Here is a 22,127-nt window from a genome sequence, read left to right as displayed (position 1 = left end):
CAGATGAAAAAAATCCTACTGTGACTTCTTACTTCTCAAGCCTTTATTTTAACCATAAATTGCCAAAGTAATATTAAATATTTTTTGAAATTTAAGAGAATTGTTATTATAATAAGGTTGTAAATATAAATTGGGTTGTTATTTCCCAATTTATATTTAGAGAGGTCTTTCTAGCAATAGCATGTTAAAATGTAACTTCTTCCACTCTTCTATGTGATTGGAGACTTCTAAAACCAAGTCCAGCCAGCTTCAGTGATGCTCACCTATAATTCCAGAGACTTGAGGCAGGAGGATCACAAGTTCCAGACCAGCCTGGGCAACTTAGTAAGACCCTGACTCAAAATAAAAAAATCAAAAGGGCTAGGGATGTAACTCAGTGACAGAGGGCCCCTAGGTTCAAACCCAGTAACAAAAAAAAAAAAAAAAAAGAAAGAAAGAAAGAAAGAAAGAAAGAAAAAGAAAAAGAAAAGAAAGAAAGAAAAGAAATCCAGCTATAGTATTTCTCCAATTCTAAGATGAGTGTTTTCCTTCAGTATTTCTAAAATCAAGATGCATTTTATAGCTCAATGTGTGTGTGTTTGATGAAATAGTATTTTTCCCCTCTTCTCCAACTCCCAAAATCTGACTTTAAATCAATGGTCCATCTGATGATTAGTGGTTTTTGATAACTGGGGAGGTGGAAAACTACATATACTTTATAAGCAAAATGACTAATATTAAGTAACAAAAAATTAATTTATTTGCTATTCATTTAATTATTAAATGAATAGCAGATAAACAAAATAAGCAAACCAAGAAAATTGAGTAAGTTTGAAGATTTAAAATAATTTAATGGGACCAACACTATTTTTTATATTTTTAAATGTTAGAATGTTATGTTTAACTGGGCACAGTGACACATGTCTATATACCCAATGACTCAGGAGGCTAAAGCAGGAAGATCACAAGTTTGAGCCCAGCCTGAGCAATTTAGTGAGACTCTTTCTCTTTAAAAAAAGGTAGGGATATAACTCATTGGTAAAGCACCCCTGGGTTCAACCTCCAGTACTAAAAAAAGTTACAAAATTTTAAATTGCAGGATAGTAGAGAAAATAGAACTCTCTTAAACTTTATGAACTTATTGCACATTGTAACAGAAAATACAAAAGAAAATTGTATTAAAAATGCAAAGTTAAATAAACAAAAACTGTATAATAATTATGGAGATATTAAACTTTTGGGAACAGCTTTATTGAAATAAAAGTCACATACTGTGTTTTTTATGGCTGTTGTAACAAATTAGCACAAATTTAGTGGCTTAAAACAACAAAAATATATTCTCTCACATTTCTGAACACATTTCTGAGAAAGAAGTCCAAGATCATGATCATTTGGGTCAAAATTGAGATATTAGCAGGGCTGCTCTTCCTCTGATAATTTGTTCCATCTCCCTTCCTGCTTCTGATAGCAGATGATATTCCATTATTTGTGACAGCATCACCAATCTCTGTCTCTGTAGCCAGGTTGCCTCCTCCTCTTCTTTCTGAGAAATCTCCTTTTTCTAAGGATATATGTGATCACATTTAGGGCCCACCTGGATAATTCAGGATAATCTCCAATCTCAAAACCCTTAATTTAATCACATCTACAAAAACTCTTTTCCAATATAAGATAACATTTATAAATTCATGAATTAGGACCTAATATCTTTGAGGGCCATTAAATGCCTTACACACATTGAGAACGTACAATTAAATGGTTTGTAGTATATTTACGAAATCATGCAACCATCTAAACAATCAGTTTTATAATATTCCCATCATCCCCTAAAGAAATTGCATTCCAATTAATAGTCACTCCCGGGCTGGGGATGTGGCTCAAGCGGTAGCGTGCTCTCCTGGCATGCACGGGGCGCTGGGTTCGATCCTCAGCACCACATAAAAATAAAATAAAGATGTTGTGTCCACTGAAAACTATGAAATAAATATTTAAAAAAATAGTCACTCCCCATTTTCCTCCAATCTCCAGTCCTCAACAACCACTAATGTACTTTCTGTCATTACAGCTTTGCCTATTTTGGACATTTCATATGAATGGAATGATACAATATGTATTCTTATAGTGTTTTCTAGGTTCATGTGTAGTGTTTTCTAGATTCATATCTTTCTATTTCCAAATAAAATGTTGATAATAACATTCCTTTGTATGGATATATCACTTTTTATTTATCTTTCAATGGTTAGTGAATTTATATACTTTTCATTTTTTGGCTATTGTGAATAATATTGCTATGAACATATGTACATAAGTTTGTACATGAGTACATGTTTTCATTTCTCTTAGGTATATTCTTGAGTAGAATTCCAGTATTATATGGTAACTTTATGCTTAATCTTTTAAAAATATTTTTTAGTTGTAAATGGACACAATATCTTTTTTATTTGTTTATTTTTATGTGGTGCTGAGGATCAAACTCAGTGCCTCACATATGTGAGGCAAGTGCTGAGTTACAGCCCCAGGCCTATGCTTAATCTTTGAGAAACTACCAGAGCATTTTTTTTTTAACAGCAGATGTACCATTTTACATTTCCACCTGAAGTGACCCTGCTTTAGTTTTATTGGTCAAAATTTATCAAAAATGGTCACCAAGCATTATATGTTCCAAATAGTAGAAATCCTACAAGTTATATTCTCTTATCATTATGTAACAAAACTGGAAAATAATAAACAAACTTAAAAATTAAGTCCAACCAGTTGGAAATTTTTAAAATACTCTCTTTAATAACTACTGAGTGAATATCTGACATCGAGTTTTACAGGATGCTAGTAAATGTGTACTCAGATGAGAAATTGCTTTTTTAAAACTTTTAAACATGGGATATGGTGACAGATTTTAAAAATAGACAATTACAAAAATAAGCAACAAATATGCACACTCTCATCACCCAGAATTAATTCTTACCACCTTGGCATATTTTCCTATGAAAGAATCATTCCATTTTATAAAAATTAAATATGACCATTAAGAATTCAAACAACATGGGGCCAGGGTGTGGCTCAGCAGTAGAGTGCTCACCTAGCATATGGGAGGCCCTGGGTTTGATCCTCAGCACCACATAAAAATAAATAAAATAAAGGTATTGTGTCCAACTACAACTAAAAAAATATATATTTAAAAAGATTCAAACAATACATAAAAGTATAAAGATGAGAATTTGAAAATCCTGTAAGTTTTTTACCCAGAAATAACCATTGTCAGCCATCATTCAAAACTGCTTTATGTACTATATTACTATAGATAGGTAGGTATATAGCAATGTAGATGACCAGAAGTAATTAAAATTTTCACTTATTTAAAAACTAAAAAGAGGACTGTGAGGGGCTGGAGTTGTGGCTCAGTGGTAGAGCGCTCGCCTAGCACATGCAAGGCCCTGAATTCGATCCTCAGCACCAAATAAAATAAATAAATAAATAAAGGTATTGTGTCCAACTATAACTAAAAAATAAATATTAAAATATAGGGCTGTGATTGTGGCTCAGTGGTAGAGCACTTGCCTAGCACGTGTTCGATCCTGGGTTCAATCCTCAGCACCACATAAAAATAAATGAATAAAATAAAGGTATTATGTCCATCTACAACTAAAAAAATAAATCTAAAATATATATATAATTTTGGGGCTGGGGTTGTGGCTGAGTGGTAGAGTGCTCGCCTAGCATGCATGAGGCACTGGGTTTGATCCTCAGCACTACATAAATGTAAAAAATAAAGATATTATGTCCACCTAAAACTAAAAAATAAATATTTAAAAAATATATATGTATATAATTTATCCCAAAGAAAGAAAAAGAAACTGAAGTGAAAATAAAGGAATTATTGAAATTAAACATATCTTCACAAATTAATTCTAAAATAATTCAAGTAAATGACCATATATATAAAAATGGTAAAAGTTGCAATTGTGGGAGATGGTGGTACATGCCTATAATCCTAGTTATTTAGGAGGCTGAGGCAGGAAGATTATAAGTCCAAGTCTAGCTTTAGCAATTCAGCAAGATCTTGTCTGAAAATAAAAAATAAAAAGTGTTGGGGATATTGCTCAGTGGTGTAGTGTTCCTGGGTTCAATCCCCAGTACTGCACACACAAAAAATAAATAACAATAATAACATATATAAGTAAATAATAAAAAATTAAAAGTGTCTTAAATATGGTGTTCTATTTTTTTTCATTTCATGATGTTTTTTCTTTATTATGCCTTGGAATATATCTTTTGCTCTCTTTTGGGGTTGTCTACACAGGGGAATCAATTATATATATTTGGGACTAGAGTTGTTTTTCATATCTAGTAATTCTTTAATAATTTCTAGTAATTTTAATAATATCTAGTAATTCTTTAATAATTTCTTTCTTTTTTTTACCTGCATTCACTATGATGGTCTGAACTTTTTCTGTCAGTAATTCCACATCCCCAGCCCTATTTTGTATTTTATTTGGAGACAGGGTCTCACCGAGTTGCTTAGCACCTCACTTTTGCTGAGGCTGGCTTTGAACTTGCAATCCTCCTGCCTCAGCCTCCCTATCCTCTGAGATTCCAGGCATATGCCACTGTGCCGAGTAGTAATTCCATTTTGTGTGGTTCTTTCTTTGGTTCCTTGTACTTAAACTGTATCATTTCATTTCATTATGCTGTTTTACCAGCTTGTCTTTGAGTTCTTATCCAAATTCACTTACATTGAATTTGTGTTCTTATTAAGTTGTACTATAGCTTAAAGCAGTTGTGATACTTTTTTCTTTTTCTTGAGTTATTTTCTTCTAGATTGACTTTTTCTTTTCTTCCTGTGTTGTTTGGGCAGTTGCCATCCTTCCATACTTTTTTTTTTTTTTCCTATTCCTTGTGTTTGGATGGTTCTGCCCTAATTTTTATTTATTCTGTTGTGGTATGGGTGCTTTCTTCCTGGCCACCTGAGACCATTTATTTTCATTGTGAATCTCCAGTTTAGAGAGTTGACATTTCCTTTTCCAGTTTCTCTTTCCACTCCTGGTATTAGAGTAAGAGAGGAGGGAAGATGAAAGTATTTCCAGAACTAATGCAGTCTTTCCAAGAATGCCTGGGCTTTCTACAATCTTTTATTTCATCCATTTATTTATTCTTTTATTTAACAAATATTTGTTTGGCTATTTGTTTATGATGAATATTCTGATAAATACCAAGTTTAAGAGTTTCCCTCTATGCTTAAATTAACTGTTTTTTAAAACCAAAAAATCAATTTCAAATATTTCCAAATGCCTTATTTTATGAATTAAGATAATCATGATAATATTAATTTCAGATAGAATGTAATATATTATGTTAATAAATTCCCAATATTGAGCCATACCTGTTTCTAGAATAATCCTGACTCATGGATATTCTTGGAGAATTCCTAAAATCAGTCCTTTAATTCTCATTTTTAACTTTTGTTTCGCCTCTATTGCTTAACTCCTCTATGGGTTTATTTACTTGCTTTTATTAATATTATTTTGATTGAGAAATTATAAGTATATATTTATGGACTATAATGTGACATTTGGATATATGTATACAATGCAGAATAATTAAATCAAGCTAATTAACATATTCATCACCTCCATTTTTTGTTGTTGCAAATGACAAAATTTCTTTCACTGGCCTTGCGCTTGTGGTTCTATCTCAGCCTCCTGAGTTGCTGGGATTACAGTTGTGTGTCATTGTGCCTGGCTAGATTTTCCTTCTTCTAAAGCTGAACTAATAGTATTCCATTGTGTATATATGTCATATTTTCCTTATCCATTCATCTGTTGATGCATATGTAGGTTTATTCCCTATCTTGGCTATTGTGAATAATGCTTCGATGAACATGATAGTACAAATTTCTCTTTGGTATGTATTTCTCTGTTTAGTTTTAATTTTTTTTAATATTTATTTTTTAGTTGTAGTTGGACACAATGCCTTTATTTCATTTAATTATTTTTATATGGTGCTAAGGATCGAACCCAGGGCCTCGCACGTGCAAGGTAAGCTCTCTACCACTGAGCCACAACCCCAGCCCTAGTTTTAAATTTTGTGTATTATGATTGTTATTTCTAAGATTGCTTTTATTCTTTCAGCTTAAAGTTGTGTTTTACCTATATTTTTAAGAGTCTGTAGTAGAAGATTGGGGTCCTATCTTATTTTGAGGTCCTATGAGGAGACATCACAAGATAATGTGAATTCATCTTTCGTGTGATTACAATTGATTCTTATCTTCCACAGCAGACTCAATCTCGACCTTGCAATCATTTGACTCTGAACCAATGCAGTTAAAACTTTTTAGACTCCACTTTTTAATATTTATGACAGGTATTGCGGTTACAGTTGTACATGAAGACAAATAAGCAAATAATTACAAGCTATTGTAATGAAGGATATACTAGGAGATACCAGCATGTCAGAAGAGGCGCACCAATAGAGTAGGTAGGCCAAGATGTTCCAGATAACATAAGATAGCTGAATCTTAATTAAGGAGATGAACATATGTAAAAAAAAAAAAAGGTGGGAAGCTTTTCAGGAAGTCAGAGGAACAACATGTAAAGAGATACAAAAAATTCTAAAAGAAGACAGGCATGGTGATGCACACTATAATCCCAGCTACTCAGGAGATGGAGTCAGGAGGATCACAAATTTGAGGCTAGCCTGAGAAACTTAGTGAGACCCTATCTCAAAATAAAAAAATAAAAAAGACTAGGGATGTAGAGCACCCCTGAGTTCAATCCCTAGTACCAACAAACAAATAAAACAAGAGAGTATTTCTTAAATTGGGTGAATGCTTATAATTACAGGCAGGAGGACTGCTTGAGCTCAAGGCCAGCCTAGGCAACATAGATAGACCCTGTTTCAAACAAAACAAACAAACAAACAAAACTTGCACAGAACTATTTATTGAACATATTAATTACCCAACCAACAAATCATTGGGCCATCCTGTATGACATGACGTAAAAGTATTTGGAGCACTTGCTTCCCTCCACCCCCATCCCATCCCACCACCAGACAGGGGCCTTGCTAAATTGCCCAGGCTAGCTTCAAACTCACAGTCCTTTCACCTCAGTCTCTGAGTAGCTGGAATTAGCAGCACATGCCACTGTGCTTCTTTTAAAGAGATTTGCTTTAAGGCTATTTCATCAACAGTCATTTAATGAAACTGGAAGAAAATGTGTTGATAAATAGGGTTTAAAGTCAAAATGTTACACACAAGTGCCATCCAGTGGAGAAACTGTGAGATACAATTGCTTCTGATCATTTATCTCTGTATTGTCTTGTATTCAGTTCAGGAGTAAACAGGTGTGAACAGATGGAGCCCTTCTGAAATTCCTGTTAATCTTACAGAGAGTGTACCCTTTTCATTTCATTGACTGATTGGTTAATTTATCAATGAAAGAAAACCTTTTCAAATATATTTATTTTATCCAAATATTATTAATGCAATTATTGGCAATTTAGTTAACATTTTAAATAGGAGGACTCCTTCCACCCCCACTTCCTGCCCAGACTGTTTAAGCTTTACAAATTCCCCTGTTTTGATGAAGAATTTCTTAGTAATCTGCTTCAGAGAAGGCTAAAAGGTACTGGGCACTGTGACTTATGCCTTTAATCCTAGCAACTTGGGAGGCTGAGGCAGGAGGATTGCAAGTTTGAGGCCAGCCTTAGCAACTTAGTGAGATTGTCTCAAAGGAAAAAAAATTAAAGACTGTAGATGTAGTTCAGTGGGAAATCCCCAGTACAGGGGGCAAGGGGGAGGCTAAAAGAAAGAATAGCATGTCTAAATTTGTCTTGGTACATTTTAAGACAAAGGTTATATATATATTTTTTTTTAAAGAGAGAGAGTTTTTTAATATTTATTTTTTAGTTCTCAGCGGACACAACATCTTTGTTTGTATGTGGTGCTGAGGATTGAACCTGGGCCGCACGCATGCCAGGCGAGCGTGCTACCACTTGAGCCACATCCCCAGCCCCAAGACAAAGGTTATATTAACATGGTTTTTAAAATGCCAGTCTCATGAATGGTTGTGTGCCCCACACCCCCAAAAGTTTCTGCTAGTTGGTTGTTTGGAACTTGGAACCCACTTTCCAAACAGATGTAATTTTTTAATATGGTAGGCAGGGTTCTTAGTGTCTAGGTGCTGTGTATCATGGAGTTCTTAATCAGAGTTATTATATTTGTGGTGAAATAAAAAATACTCCCTGTAGAATAGGGCATCACCAGGCACTAGCAGGAAAAGGATTTTTTAAAAAATCTCTAAATCAGTGTTGACTACATACAAGACCTTTATTGTGACAAAGACTCATGGAGTGAGGAGTGTGGATGGACAGAAGTAAGGGAGACCCTCCAATACTCAGAATGAGGAGCTGAGGAAAGCTGATGTCTTATCAACACAGAGCTTCCTTCCCCTCTCTGAGGATTCCAGAGATTGATACACTTCTATTTTTACAGCCAATTATCAGATCAGCTGGACGTGACCTGGGTCATATTCTTGCATATTCTTGCACTGATATAGAAACTTCACTGTTAGTCTATTCTACTGTTAACTTGCCTCCAAGTTACTACAAAGTTGGGCTTTTTCAGACAAGGGCTATTAAATAAATAAAGGATTATTCTCTACACATGTGTGGAGTATTTACTCTAGCTATGAGAATCTTGACTCAAATTGTCATTTGTGTTCACCATTCCTAATTATCTTTAACACACACACACACACACACACATTCTTTATCTTGTGATGATATATATATATATATATATATAAGATATATATATATATATATAACAAAAAGATATATATATAACAAAAGATATATATATAAAACAAAAGAATTGAGAATGAATGAGTGTGTAGGGGAGACAAAATTTTACCTCTACCATTTCAGGATTTTTTCCCCTGATGGGCCTGAGAATTGATTTAACCTAAGACAGATCAGTAGGGAAAAATATATATAAGTTTCATGTGGCATGGGAACCTTCATAAGGAAATGAATATCTAAAGACAGTTGAAGACTTATATACTGAATTATCAAAGAATAGAAAGTGTGCTGGGGGGCTGGGTAGTGTGCTCACCTGGCATGCATGCGGCCCGGGTTCGATCCTCAGCACCACATACAAAGATGTTGTGTCTGCCGAGAACTAAAAAATAAATATTAAAAAATTCTCTCTCTCTCTCTCTCTCTCTCTCTTAAAAAAAAAAGAAAAAGAAAAAAAAGAAAGTGTGCTGGGGATGGTGGCTTATGTCTATAATCCCAGCAGCTCAGGAGGCTGAGGCAGGAGGATCACGAGTTCAAAGCCAGCCTCAACAACATAGTGAGGCCCTAAGCAATTCAGCAAGACCCTGTCGCTAAATAAAATACAAAAAGAGGGCTGAAGATGTGGCTTAGTGGTTAAGTGCCCCTGAGTTCAATTCCCAGTACCACAAAAAGAAAAAAAAAATAGTAAGTGTGACAAAGCAACTAAATTACATGGGAGGGCTGAAGATAAAGAGTTATTTTAACAAGGCCTTTACATAATTCTCTCTGGCACAACTTCCTGTCCTTGAATATAAGAATGTTGTTTCCCTTGGACTAGTTATAGGAATTTCATCTTCTGCTTTTCAGAAACAGAAGGAAGGTCAAAGTGATCTTCTTGCACCTGCTGTTTATTTTTCTAAGTTAATTAACTCAAGTTGATTCTTATGTCAAAGTGGTAAGTTTGGGGGGTGGTATATTCTAAATACCATCAGATGCATACCATGGGGGAAGAACTCTCTATGTAGATTATTAAATGCAGTTGTCCCAGTAGAGTGGGTGTTGAGGCTGTGGACACAGCTAAAGGCTGTAAAGTTTCCTTTTTGGCAAAGGATACAGATACTTACTGAGAGAGTTTATTATGTGAGACAGAATACAGACAATAAGCTTCCAAACAAGGTCCCCCAAAGTTCCTTATTGGAATTATACCATCAGAGTGGATCAAGTCATGGAGTTTCAAACCATCCTGGTTTGCCTGGGACTAAGGAGTTTTCTCAGGATTTTTAATGTTATAACCAAGAAAAATCAGGCAAAATGAGGCAGTTGGCTAATCTAACTGAGAAGTGTACTTTTCTATTCTTGGATCCTTTCCTGACCTTATTGCCCACCTGATCATAGAGGAGATACAGGCAACACATCTGTCTGCCCATCAGGAGCACATGAAAACAATCTAATACATTTCTGTTATCATGAGATGGTAGAAAGTGAAGGCCAGTTTTCAATTTCTCAGGAACATCCTTTAGTAGGCCTGGACTTCAGGCAGTCTGAGATCCACTCCTGAATTAATAATCATCTCAAGAATAGTCATATGCAAAAAATATAGATCCTATTTAGTAAGATTCAGATATTAACTTTTGATTCTGCCACATTGAGGAATTATTGTATCCCTTGGCCAGTAGTAAATGAGGGCCATCCTTTGATTCTTGACAGCCCATTCTTCTCTTGCTGAGTGGTGGTTTACTCTGAAATGGTCACTTCCCAATAGAATTGTTTTATAGAAATTGTACAGTCTGAGGCCTTCAAACTGAAATGGCTCCACATTTAATTTTTTAAAAATATTTTTTAGTTGTTGATGGATTTTTATTTTATACATATTTATATGCGGTGCTGAGAATCAAACCCAGGGCCTCCCACATATGAGGCAAGCACTCTACCACTAGGGCACAACCCTAATCCTTAATTTTTTTTTGGTACCCCCAGCCCAATAATTGTTTCTTAAAAGTTACTTCTCTGAAACCGGTAAGCTAATTTTCTCCCCAGAGGCTATGTGAACACACCATTTCTTCAGTGATAGATAGTAGATATATTCTGTATACTTGAATATTCTGTACTCTTTGTTTGCGGACTCCTTGTAAACTACTAAGGATTTCAAGAAGTTTGGACATTAATATCTAAAATAGTTTCCACCATAGTTTTCTTCGTATTACCCTTGGAGGCGGGGTGACTGGCGGTTGAACACAGGGGCACTTTACCACTGAGCTACATCCCCAGTCCTTTTTATTTTTTATTTTGAGACAGGTTTCTAAGATGTTGAGGCTGGCCTTGAACTTGGAATCTCCCTGCTTCTGCCTCCTGAGTTGCTGGGATTACAGGCATTCACCACCATGCATAGCTTTCTATTACTCTTCTTATATCACCTATTTCATCAATTCTTCAGTATATCTACAATTAAATAAACATGATCTCAATGGCCCAGACCATAAACTCTTAATAGTAGCTACCAATCTATTAAATGTGACATTTACCATGTTCTCAATATTAAGTCAGAAAGGAAAAACCCAGAAATCATTACATTGGGAGCTAGTACATAACCATAAATTGTCTAAGTATAGTTCAAATGTTTAAGAGTTCTGTGATACATTCCTACCCCTTTCTATTTTTTTTTTTTATATTGAGACAGGGTTTCATTGAATTAGTGAGGTTGGCCTTGAACTTGTAATCTTTCTGTCTCAGCTTCCTAATTTGCTGGATTACAGGCCACCACACACAGCAGTAGTTAATTATATTCTTAAGTTAAGCCAAGCATCTATTTTGATTCATTACTTGAGAGAGTATAAAAGTACAAAGGCTACCACATATTTTCACTTTTTTCCTGTTTTGACAAGACACTGTAATGGTTCTATTTGGAATTTGATTGGAATTTGATTTGTGGTTGATGTTGGCAACTGGTATAGTATTTATGTCATACAGCCCACCCTTATAGAACAATTAGAATGTGTTTACTCATAAAACACATAGGTTATAAATCCAGAGAAAGGCTTAAGCTAATTCTTGATTCAACAGCATCCCCACGGCCAAGAAACTCAAATAGCTTTGAAGTTTTTTTTCCCCAAATGCTAAATATAAAACAGGGTAATTGTTCTCATGAACTAGTATCTACTTTTTTAAGCATTAAAGGAATGAGCCACAATATTGACAGAAAATGCCATTATTCCAACAATTATACCATATGAGTAATTTAGAAAAATACCTACTATTCAAGCAAAAGTTAATGAAGGTCAAACAACAGGAACTAAGGATATTGAACCAATAAAGGACCAATTACCCAGATCACCTCGTTCAATGGTTCTCAAACTTCAGCATGCATCAGAATCACCTATGGGGCTTGTTAAAACACAGATTACTGGACTCTAACCCTAGAGTTTCTGATGCAGTAAGTCTGAGATGAAGCTCAAAATTTTGCATTTCTAACAAGTTCTCAGGTAATGCTGATGCTGTTCCCTACATAAGTTATTTTTCCATGTTTGCCTCCCTTTGTTCCACCAAATACAAAAACACAAAGATTTTGCCACTTCTTTGAGACATCATTTCTTTTTAAAAAATTTTTTTGTAGTTGTAGATGAACAGCATGCTTTACTTATTCATTTATTTATTTAGTAGTTGTAGACGGACAGAATGCCTTTATTTTATTTGTTTATTTTTATGTGGTGCTAAGGATCAAACCCAATGCCTCACACATGCTAGGCAAGCACTCTGCCACTGAGCTACAGCCCTAGGTCATCATTTCTTTATAAGGGCTCTGTAAAACTTGTGTTACACATTTGGACTTGTCTCCTGTTTGTCTTATGTCAATTTAGTTCTCAGGCCTTTCTAAGATCTTAAAAGGGTCAAGATAAAGTTTTGCTTCCTCTGGTAAGTCCAGCCCCACTCAGAGATCAACTGACTAAATCCTAGTCCTCAATTTCCAGAGAAGAAGATCTGAATGGCATTCCTTATGTTAAGTGTCCTCTCCTGATCCAATCATTTATGTCTACCAAAGTAGGGTTGTGCAGTATAAATATGTCTACCTCTGTCTTTGGGGCAGTGAAGAAACTCACTGACTGGGCTAACACTTCAAGAAGCATCTGCTCAGAGATTTTGCCAGCGCTTGATCATTTCTTTCTATCCAGCATACTTTCTAGCTCTCATGAAGAGAAGTGGATCAAGAATATAACATTCCTGACCTATCAAACTGGCAAAAATGCAGGCAGCAACACACAGATGGTGAGGCTGATGTGGGACTGCAAAAGGGCACAAGTTTTTTGTCAAACCCACAAAAAATACAGATATATTTAACATCTAAGCTAGAGATCTCACTTCTTGGGGAATTGCTATTCAACAAGGGAAGAGAAATGGCCTAAGAACATAGATATTTTTAGTTTCTACACTTAAAAAAATCATAGACAAAGAATACCCTATAATATCAAAAGATAAAAAACTACTCAGAATCCCCATACTTTACAATAATTAAACATAGCCAGCTTTGGGACTCACATGCTCTTTCGTGCCATATGCCAATAGAAAAGCTCCATTCAATTTTGGAACTTTTCATCCACAGGCAACATTTTAGGATTGCTTCTATTTCTGACTGTGAAGAAAGTCTGCCTTATATAATGCCAATGTGACCCAAAGTGAATTTGCTCCAAAAATATCTAGTCCCACTGGTGTATGGTGTTGGGGACCACATTGGTCCCTCTGCAGCACAACATGTACAGTGGCACATGAAAATACTTTTTAAGTACTGAATATGGTAGTGTTCATCTATAATGATCTCAGTGACTCAGGAGGCTGAGGCAGGAGGATCACAAGCTCGAGGCCAGCCTTGGCAACTTAGCAAGACCCTCTCTCAAATTTTTAAAATTTAAAATTTAAAAAAAATAATAATGGCTGGAGATGTAGCATGGTTGTAGAGTACCCCAGGTTCTATCCCCAGTTTAACCAAACCAAACCAAACCAAACAAAAAACACCTTTAAGTGATAAGAAATGATATAGGAAAAAAAACAAAAAAAATGATATGGGAACATTTTTGCAGCAAATTTTGTAGTTCATATACATGAACCAAACCCCTTGGAAAATCCAAATAAAGGACATGGTTTTAAGTCATCATTTATCCTCTCTCTCTCTCTCTCTTTTTCCCCCCCTGCAGTACATCTCTTCACATATTGCAGACCTTAAAAGTGAAATTTTTGAGGAACTTCTGAAGCACCTTTGCCACTGTGCAGATGATTTCCGGGAGGTCGTAAAAGCTGACTTACAGAGACAGATGTTTGCTGACCTCTTTCTATATTGTGACTCTGGGAAGGTAGGTTAAGGCCTTTAAACCATTGCTTCTCACAGTATTGGTTATGAAGGACCAGTTTTTTACATCTTTGTAGTTAATGATGTTTTAAATTTTCAATTGTATATCAACATGTAATCAATGAAAATGGATTACCGGGGGGAGGGACACACAAAATACAATCCTCATTTTTATTATCTGATTCAAATCTGATTTATTATCAGTTACTTTCTCAAATCACTGTAAAAATTTCTAGATATTGTTCTCAATTTTTGTATCTGGCACCAACATGCAAACCATAGCTAGAGTGGAACTACAGTTTCAGGATTTATCATTTGTTTCTAAATGTATCTCTTGCCCATTCCTAAATCACCAGATGATTAAAATTGTTTTTGCTTTTGCTCTTTGTTGGTAACTTCCTATATAAAAGGGCTGCTAGAAAGCCTACCACTTTATTTTACTGTTCTTAAAAACAGAAGAATTTGTATCAAAAAGTGTTTCTATTGTGAATTGTGCTGCAGTAAACATTGATGTGACTGTGTCTCTGTAGTATGCTGTTTTTAAGTCCTTTAGGTATAAACCAAGGAGTGGGATAGCTGGGTCAAAAGGTGGTTCCATTCCCAGTTTTCCAAGGAATCTCCATACTGTTTTCCTTATTGGCTGCACCCTTTTGCAGACCCACCAGCAATGTGTGGTTGTGCGTTTCTCCCCACATCCTCACCAACACTTATTGTAGTTTGCATTCTTAATAGCTGCCATTCTGACTGGAGTGAGATAAAATCTTTAGTTTTGATTTGTATTTCTCTAATTGCTAGAGATGTTGAACATTTTTCCATATATTTGTTAATTGATTGTATATCACCTTCTGAGAAGTGTCTGTTCAGTTCCTTGGCCCATTTATCGATTGGGTTATTTGTTTTTTTGGTGTTTAGCTTTTTGAGTTCTTTATATATCTAGAGATTGGTGCTCTATCTGATGTACAAGTGGTAAAAATTTGCTCCCAAGCTTAGGCTCTCTATTCACCTTACTGAATGTTTCTTTTGCTGAGAAGAAGCTTTGTAGGTTGAATCCATCCCATTTATTAATTCTTGATTTTAATTCTTGCACTATAGAAGTCTTATTAAAATTGGGGGGCTGGGGTTGTGGCTCAGTGGTAGCGTGCTTGCCCAGCATGCGTGAGGCACTGGGTTCCATCCTCAGAATCACATAAAAATAAAGACAATAAAGTCCATCGACAACTAAAAAAAAAATTTTAAAAAAAAGAAAGTTGGGGCTTAATCTGATATGATGGAGATTTGGGCCTACTTTTTCTTCTATTAGGCGCAGGGTTTCTGGTTTAATTCCTAGGTCCTTGGTCCACTTTTGAGTTGAGTTTTGTGCATGGTGAGAGGTAGAAGTTTAATTTCATTTTGTCACATATGGATTTCCAGTTTTCCCAGCACCATTTTGTTGAAGAGGCTATCTTTTTTCCAATGTAAGTTTTTGGCGCCTTTGTCTAATATAAGATAACTGTAATTATGTGGATTAGTCTTTGTGTCCTCTATTCTGTACCATTGGTCTACCCATCTGTTTTGGTGCCAATACCATGCTATTTTTGTTAGATTGCTGTGTAGTATAGCTTACGTTCTGGTACAGTGATGCCACCTGCTTCACTCTTCTTGCTAAGGATTGCTTTAGCTATTCTGGGTCTCTTATTTTTCCAGATTAATTTCATGACCGCTTTTTCTATTTCTATGAGGAATGTCTTTGGGATTTTGACTGGAATTGCATTAAATCTGTATAATACTATTGGTAGTATGGTTATTTTGACAATGTTAATTCTGCCTATCCAAGAACAAGGGAGTTCTTTCCATCTTCTAAGGTCTTCTTTAATTTTTTTTTTTAGCATTTTGTAGTTTTTGTTGTAGAGGTCTTTCACCTCTTTTGTTCGGTTGATTCCCAAGTATTTTTGTTTTTGTTTTTTGTTTTTTGTGTTTTGTTGTTTTCTTTGAGGCTATTGTAAATTGGGTAGTTTTCCTGTGGAACCAACCTAGATGCCCTTCAGTCATAAATGGATAAAGAAAATGTGGTATATATACACAATGGAATATTACTCAGCAATAAAAGAGAATAAAATCATAGCATTTGAAGGAAAATGGATGGAGTTGGAGAATATAATGCTAAGCGAAGTTAGCCAATCCCAAAAAACCAAATGCCGAATGTTTTCTCTGATATAAGGAGGCTGATTCATAGTGGGGTTGGGAGGGGAAGCATGGGAGGGTTAGACGGACTCTAGACAGAGCAAAGGGATGGGAGGGGAAGAGAAAGGGCATGGGGGTAGAAAAGACATGGAATGAGGTGGACATCATTACAATAAGTACATATATGAAGACATGAATGGTGTGAATATATTTTGTATACAACCATAGATATGAAAAATTGTGCTGTATATGTGTAATATGAATTATAATGCAGTCTGCTGTCATAGATAACAAATTAGGATAAAAAAGTGTTTCTAAGAATGAGTTTGGGAGGACATCTGTATGACAGAAGACCAAATGGACTTGCAAAATGAGATGAAAATTTTGCTGAAATGTGTCTAAAATTATTCATATTCCCATATTCCTGAAAGGATTTAAGGAAGCACACAGTAGTAGAAAAAAATTCATGAGATGGTGGAAGAGAGAGGATACTAAATGAAGCTGTATTTAGCCATAAAGACCTACAATTTGTTGTGGGTTGTCTATAAGTTTGAATCTAAGCTTCCTGGACAGTAAATGTGAAAAAGGAAACATGACTAAACATACTATCAACAACATTTGTAGTATGAATACCAACTGGTGCTAAGAAGTAGTAAAGAAATTTGGGGATCAAAATTTGGGAGTTTCTCCTCATGGTAGTAATTAAAGGGACCTATATGATAAAGTGAATATCTTTTCTGATCAATTTGCAGTAAATGAATCAATGACATCTTAGGGTAGTTTCTTATAACCACCTTAAGTATAGGAAAGTGACCGCAATTCAGAAAAAGCAATTCTTTTTTGTTTTTATTTTTTTAGTTGTAGATGGACACAATACCTTTATTTTATTTATTTTTATGTGATGTTGAGGATCAAACCCAGTGCCTCACACATGCTGGGCAAGCACTTTACCACTGATCCACAACCCCAGACCCCCAAAAAGCAATTCTTAAAGAAACCAATATATTGCAGTATAGGTGCTCAGATCCCTGCTTAAGTCAGGAATGTATTCTATAAAATCTGAAATGTTTATATGCCTTTCAGGTAATTTCCTTGAACATTGCTTCTTTTTTTTTCTTGGTGGGGAACAGTGTACTGGGATTGAGCTCAAGGACACTTGACCACTGAGCCACATCCCCAGCCCTATTTTGTATTTTGTTTGGAGACAGGATCTCACTGAGTTGCTTAACCCCTCACTTTTGCTGAGGCTGGCTTTGAATTCATGATCCCTCTGCCTCAATCTTCAGAGCTGCTAGGATCACAGACATGGGCCACCACACCTGGCTACATTACTTCTTTAACAGAGCTTGTAATAAATATTGTGTAACATGATGTCAAGATTTTATTTCCTGATAAAATGCCTGGAGGACAACTGCTCTCCGCTGTCCAATTTAACACCAACTCAAGTGCCATAACAAACATAGTGAATTAAAAACAAATAGAATTAATGAAAGTTTGATTGTGCTCCTTGCCTTTCTGTCCATCATTCAAACACTACTTCTGTGATGATCTTGGAGGGAAGGTAGAGAGAGTCCAGAATAAAGCCATTAGTTGAGTTTCTGAATGGATTTTTTAAAACTTTTAGTTGTAGATGAACACAATACCTTTATTTTATTTATTTATGTGGTGCTGAAGATTGAACTCAGTGCTCCCCACATGCAAAGCAAGTGCTCTCCACTGAAGCACAACCCCAGCCCAAATGGATGTTTTTAACTAGTGGCTGAAACAAGAGTTTGGAAAACCTGAGCTTTAAATTGCAAATGCTGGGCTGTTAAGAAAGAAAAACAATCATGGAGTAAAAAATGCAAAATATGATACCAAAATAGTTTTTCTCTTACTGAGAGAAGGAGAACAATTAAACATAGTCCTAGAACACACATGTTCTTATATGTCACATACCAATACATGTAATACATAAAAATAATCCAATGAATAAAAATAACTTCTACAACATAATGAAGTAAACTAATTAAAATATCATGGACATATTAGAAAAGAAGATATTTTATAACTAATAACTGCATGAAAATATGTTCAGTAAAATTATTCATCAGAGAAATGTAAATTAAATCCATAATGTGATACAAATTAAACTATCTAGAAACACAGTGTTGGTAAAGATGTAGAATAGTTCTTTTAGATTACTTGTAGGAAGGATGCAACTGTTTTGAAAAGAGTTTGGCAGTTTCTTTTTCTTTATTTTCCCTTCTTTACTTTTTACATTAATTCTTTCCTACCTGGTGATTGAACCCAGGCCCCCAAGCATGCTAAGCAGATGTTCTACCACTGAGCTACATCCCCAGCCCAAGGTAGTTTCTTTAAAAGTAAACATATCCTTTTCATTTGTCTCAGCAACAGCAATTTCACTCCTAGATAAACCTAGAAAAAATGAAATGAGAGAAGTTAAAACATATTATACTAAAAGACTTGTACATGAATATTCTTAGCAGCTTTATTCATAATAGCTCCAAAATGGAAACAACACAAATATCCACTGACTTGTGGAAAGATAAACAAATTGTAGCATATTCATATATCCATATACTGGAATATTACTAGGTAATAAAAGGAAACGAATTAGGGAACGAATTACTGATATAGTCAGTGACATTGATGATCTCAAAATTATACTCTGTGAAGGAAGGCAGACACAGAAGAATATACTATAACTTCATCATATAAAATTATAGAAAAGGGGGAAATAATCCATAGCAATAGAAAGCAGATCAGTGATTTCCTGGGGCCATGATTATGAGGGAATTTTTTTAAATTTAGGGTACTGTGAATTGTACTCAGGGGTGCTCTACCACTAAGCTACACCCTCAGCCCTTTTTATTTTTTATTTTGAGACAGGGTTTCATTTCACTAAGTTGCTGAGGCTGACCTTGAACTTGTGATCCTCCTGCCTCAACCTCCTGAGTTGCTGCAGTTATTGTGCTCGCCAAGGGGAAAACAAATATATATATATATATATATAATTTTTAAAATAAGAATAGCCGATGTTTATTGGAAGAATTATCACTATTTCTTGCAAAAAACATTTTTATGGGAAACATTTTGCAAAGAGGCAAAAGGGAGCTCTAAGATGATAAAAATATTCTGATCCTCACTTTGTGGTAACTATATAGGTAGTATGCATTGTCAAAATTCATTGAACTTAAAATTGGTGCATTTTGTTGAACATAAATTATACTTCATTTACAGCTGATTAAAAAAGATAAGAATATTCATAGCAGCATTATTTATAATAGCCAAAAGCAATACAGATGTCTATCAATAACAAGATGAATAAATAAATAGCTATATGTTCATATAGTAAACTGTCATGTAGCAATGAAAAATTAATTACAGTCAAGTGAAATATGAATGGCATCCATAGATGTAATATTGAACAAAAGAAGCCAGATGTTTTGGCGCATGTCTGTAATCTCAGCAACTTGGGAGGCTGAGGTAAAAGGATCACAAGTTCAAGTCCAGCCTCAGCAATTTAATGAGGCCCTAAGCAACTTAAGCAAGCCCCTGTCTCAAAATAAAAAAAGATGGGGAATATAGATCAGTGATTTTTCCCCCTTATTATCAAAGGAAAAAAAGAAAAAATACAAGAAGCATATACTGTATAACTCCATTTAATGACATTTAAGAACAATCTAACCTATAGTGATAAATATCAAAATAGTAGCTATAGTTATTCACTGGGAGAAACCATGGAGGGGCCTTCTGGCATGATGAAAATATGGTGCAATTTACACAGATAGGCAAACATTCATTGAGCTAAATACTCAGGATTTTTATACTTCATCACATATACATTACTCCTCAATGAAAAGGTTTTAAAATTATCATTGATGGTTGTTTGAGCTGAAGTACCTATTGAAGGAAAAGGATTAAGATAGAGCGACTGCTTCATTTGACCATAATTATAATAGTGATGACCCATTGCATTGCCAATGGGTGGGCTTCCTCTCATTTCATTAGAAAAGTTATAGAAGCCAGAAGTGGTGGTCCACTACTGTAATCCCAGCTAATTGAGAGGCTGATGTAGAAAGAACATAAATTCAAGGCCAGTTTCAGCAACTAAGTGAGATCTGTCTCAAAATAAAATAAAAGAACTGGGAACGTGGCTCAGTGGTAAAGTGCCCCTGGGTTCAAACCCTAGTGCAAATAAAAAAAAAAATTAAAGGAAAAAAGAAAAGAAAAGTTATAGAAAGTAAAATACAAGCTCAGCTCAGGAGTTGGGTGCAGTATAACACGCCTATAACCCCAGTAACTCAGAAGATTAAGCCAGGAAGATCACAAGTTGGAGACCAGTCTCTGCAATTTAGTCAGACTCTGTCTCAAAAAATAAAAAAGGCAGGGAATGTAGCTCAATGGTAAAGCACTTCTGGGTTCAATCCTCAGTAATGGCGGTGGGGAAAGGGGAGGCAAACTCAGATCTGGGAGCATAGCTCAGTGATAGAGCATGTGCTTAGCATATGCAAGGCACTGGTTTGATTTCCTAGCGTGCAAGTAGACATGCTTAGGGCTTTAAACTTAGCCCAAATTGCAGTCAGAAAATCAGAAAGTTTTCATGGATTATTATAAATAAAATCTCTATTTCTTGTAGCTTCGGGACAGATGTAGATGAAAAATCAACCCAAAAATTTGACATGACAATTAAAATGTAATTGAATTCATAGACTTGCTGAGTCTCTTATATGAAAACTGGAAAATTGCTTGGAAAATAGCAGGACCCTAAGATTTGGAATAGCTATATTTGATGGACTCAGGGAGCTGAATCACAAATCTCCCTAAACCAACAACTTCTAGAAGCAGAACAATCCTTTCTCTCCTATCTGAGAATGTTAGCTTTTCTTTCCTGTGGGCCTTATAATAACTTCACTTGGGGCAACTGACTTGCAAGGGGATGCCTATATTCCTCAGGACCCATTACACAATATTCATTGCCTTTAAATTAAAAATTGGAGTCAGACCTGAGACTAAATAATATGCTATTGAATTACCAATAGATAGCAGAGGAAATCAGGGATGAAATAAAAGAAATACTTAGAGGTAAATGAGAATAGCAACACAATATATTAAAATCTTTGGGACACTATGAAGGCAGTTCTAAAAGAAAAGTTCATTGCATTGAGCTCATTTGTTAAAAGAATAGAAAGCCATTAAATAAATAACATAACTGTATATCTCAAAGCCCTAGAAAAAGAACAAATCAACACCAAAAGCAGAAGACAGGAAATAATTAAAATCAATGAAATTGAAACAAATTTTCAAAAAATCAATAAAACAAAAAGTTGGTTCTTTGAAAAATAAATAAAATTGATAAACTCTTAGCCAAGCTAATCAAGAGAAAGAGGGAAAAAACTCAATTCACTAAAATATGTAATGAAAAGGGAAATATCACCATAGACACTACTGAAATATAGATGATAATCAAAAACTATTTAAAAAACACACTCCCATAAAAGAGAAAGTGTTGCAGACATTGATAAGTTTCTAGAGACATATGACTTACCCAAACTGAATCAGGAGGACATAGAAAATTGAAACAGATCAATTTCAAGCAATAAAATTGAAGATACCATCAAAAGCCTACCAACAAAGAAAAGCCCAGGATCAAATGGATTCTCAGCCTAGTTCTTCCAGACCTTCAAAAGAGAATTAACACCAATCCTCCTCAAATTATTCCATGAAATAGAAAAGGAGAGAACTTTTCCAAACTCATTCTATGAAGCTAGTATCACCCTGATACCAAAACCAGACCAAGATGCATCAAGGAAAGAAAATTTCATACCAATATCCCTGATGAACATAGATGCAAACATTCTTAATAAAATACTGGCAA

The 22,127-nt window shown here is 35.1% G+C and overlaps 1 protein-coding gene across 1 annotated transcript in view; it reads left to right on the top strand.

The window, feature by feature from the left end:
- Window positions 1–22,127, top strand: part of Efcab5 (EF-hand calcium binding domain 5) — a 127,101-nt gene that overhangs the window by 39,360 nt on the left and 65,614 nt on the right. Inside the window, exon 8 of the mRNA XM_071603835.1 lies at window positions 13,935–14,090. Coding sequence (XP_071459936.1) covers window positions 13,935–14,090 — 156 coding nt within the window. The remainder of the gene's footprint in view (window positions 1–13,934; window positions 14,091–22,127) is intronic.

The sequence above is a fragment of the Marmota flaviventris genome, chromosome 17 (genome assembly GCF_047511675.1).
Source record: "Marmota flaviventris isolate mMarFla1 chromosome 17, mMarFla1.hap1, whole genome shotgun sequence".
NCBI classification, from domain to species: Eukaryota; Metazoa; Chordata; class Mammalia; order Rodentia; family Sciuridae; genus Marmota; species Marmota flaviventris.
Note: the sequence above shows the minus strand (reverse complement) of the source record. Positions and strands in the feature narration are given on the sequence as shown.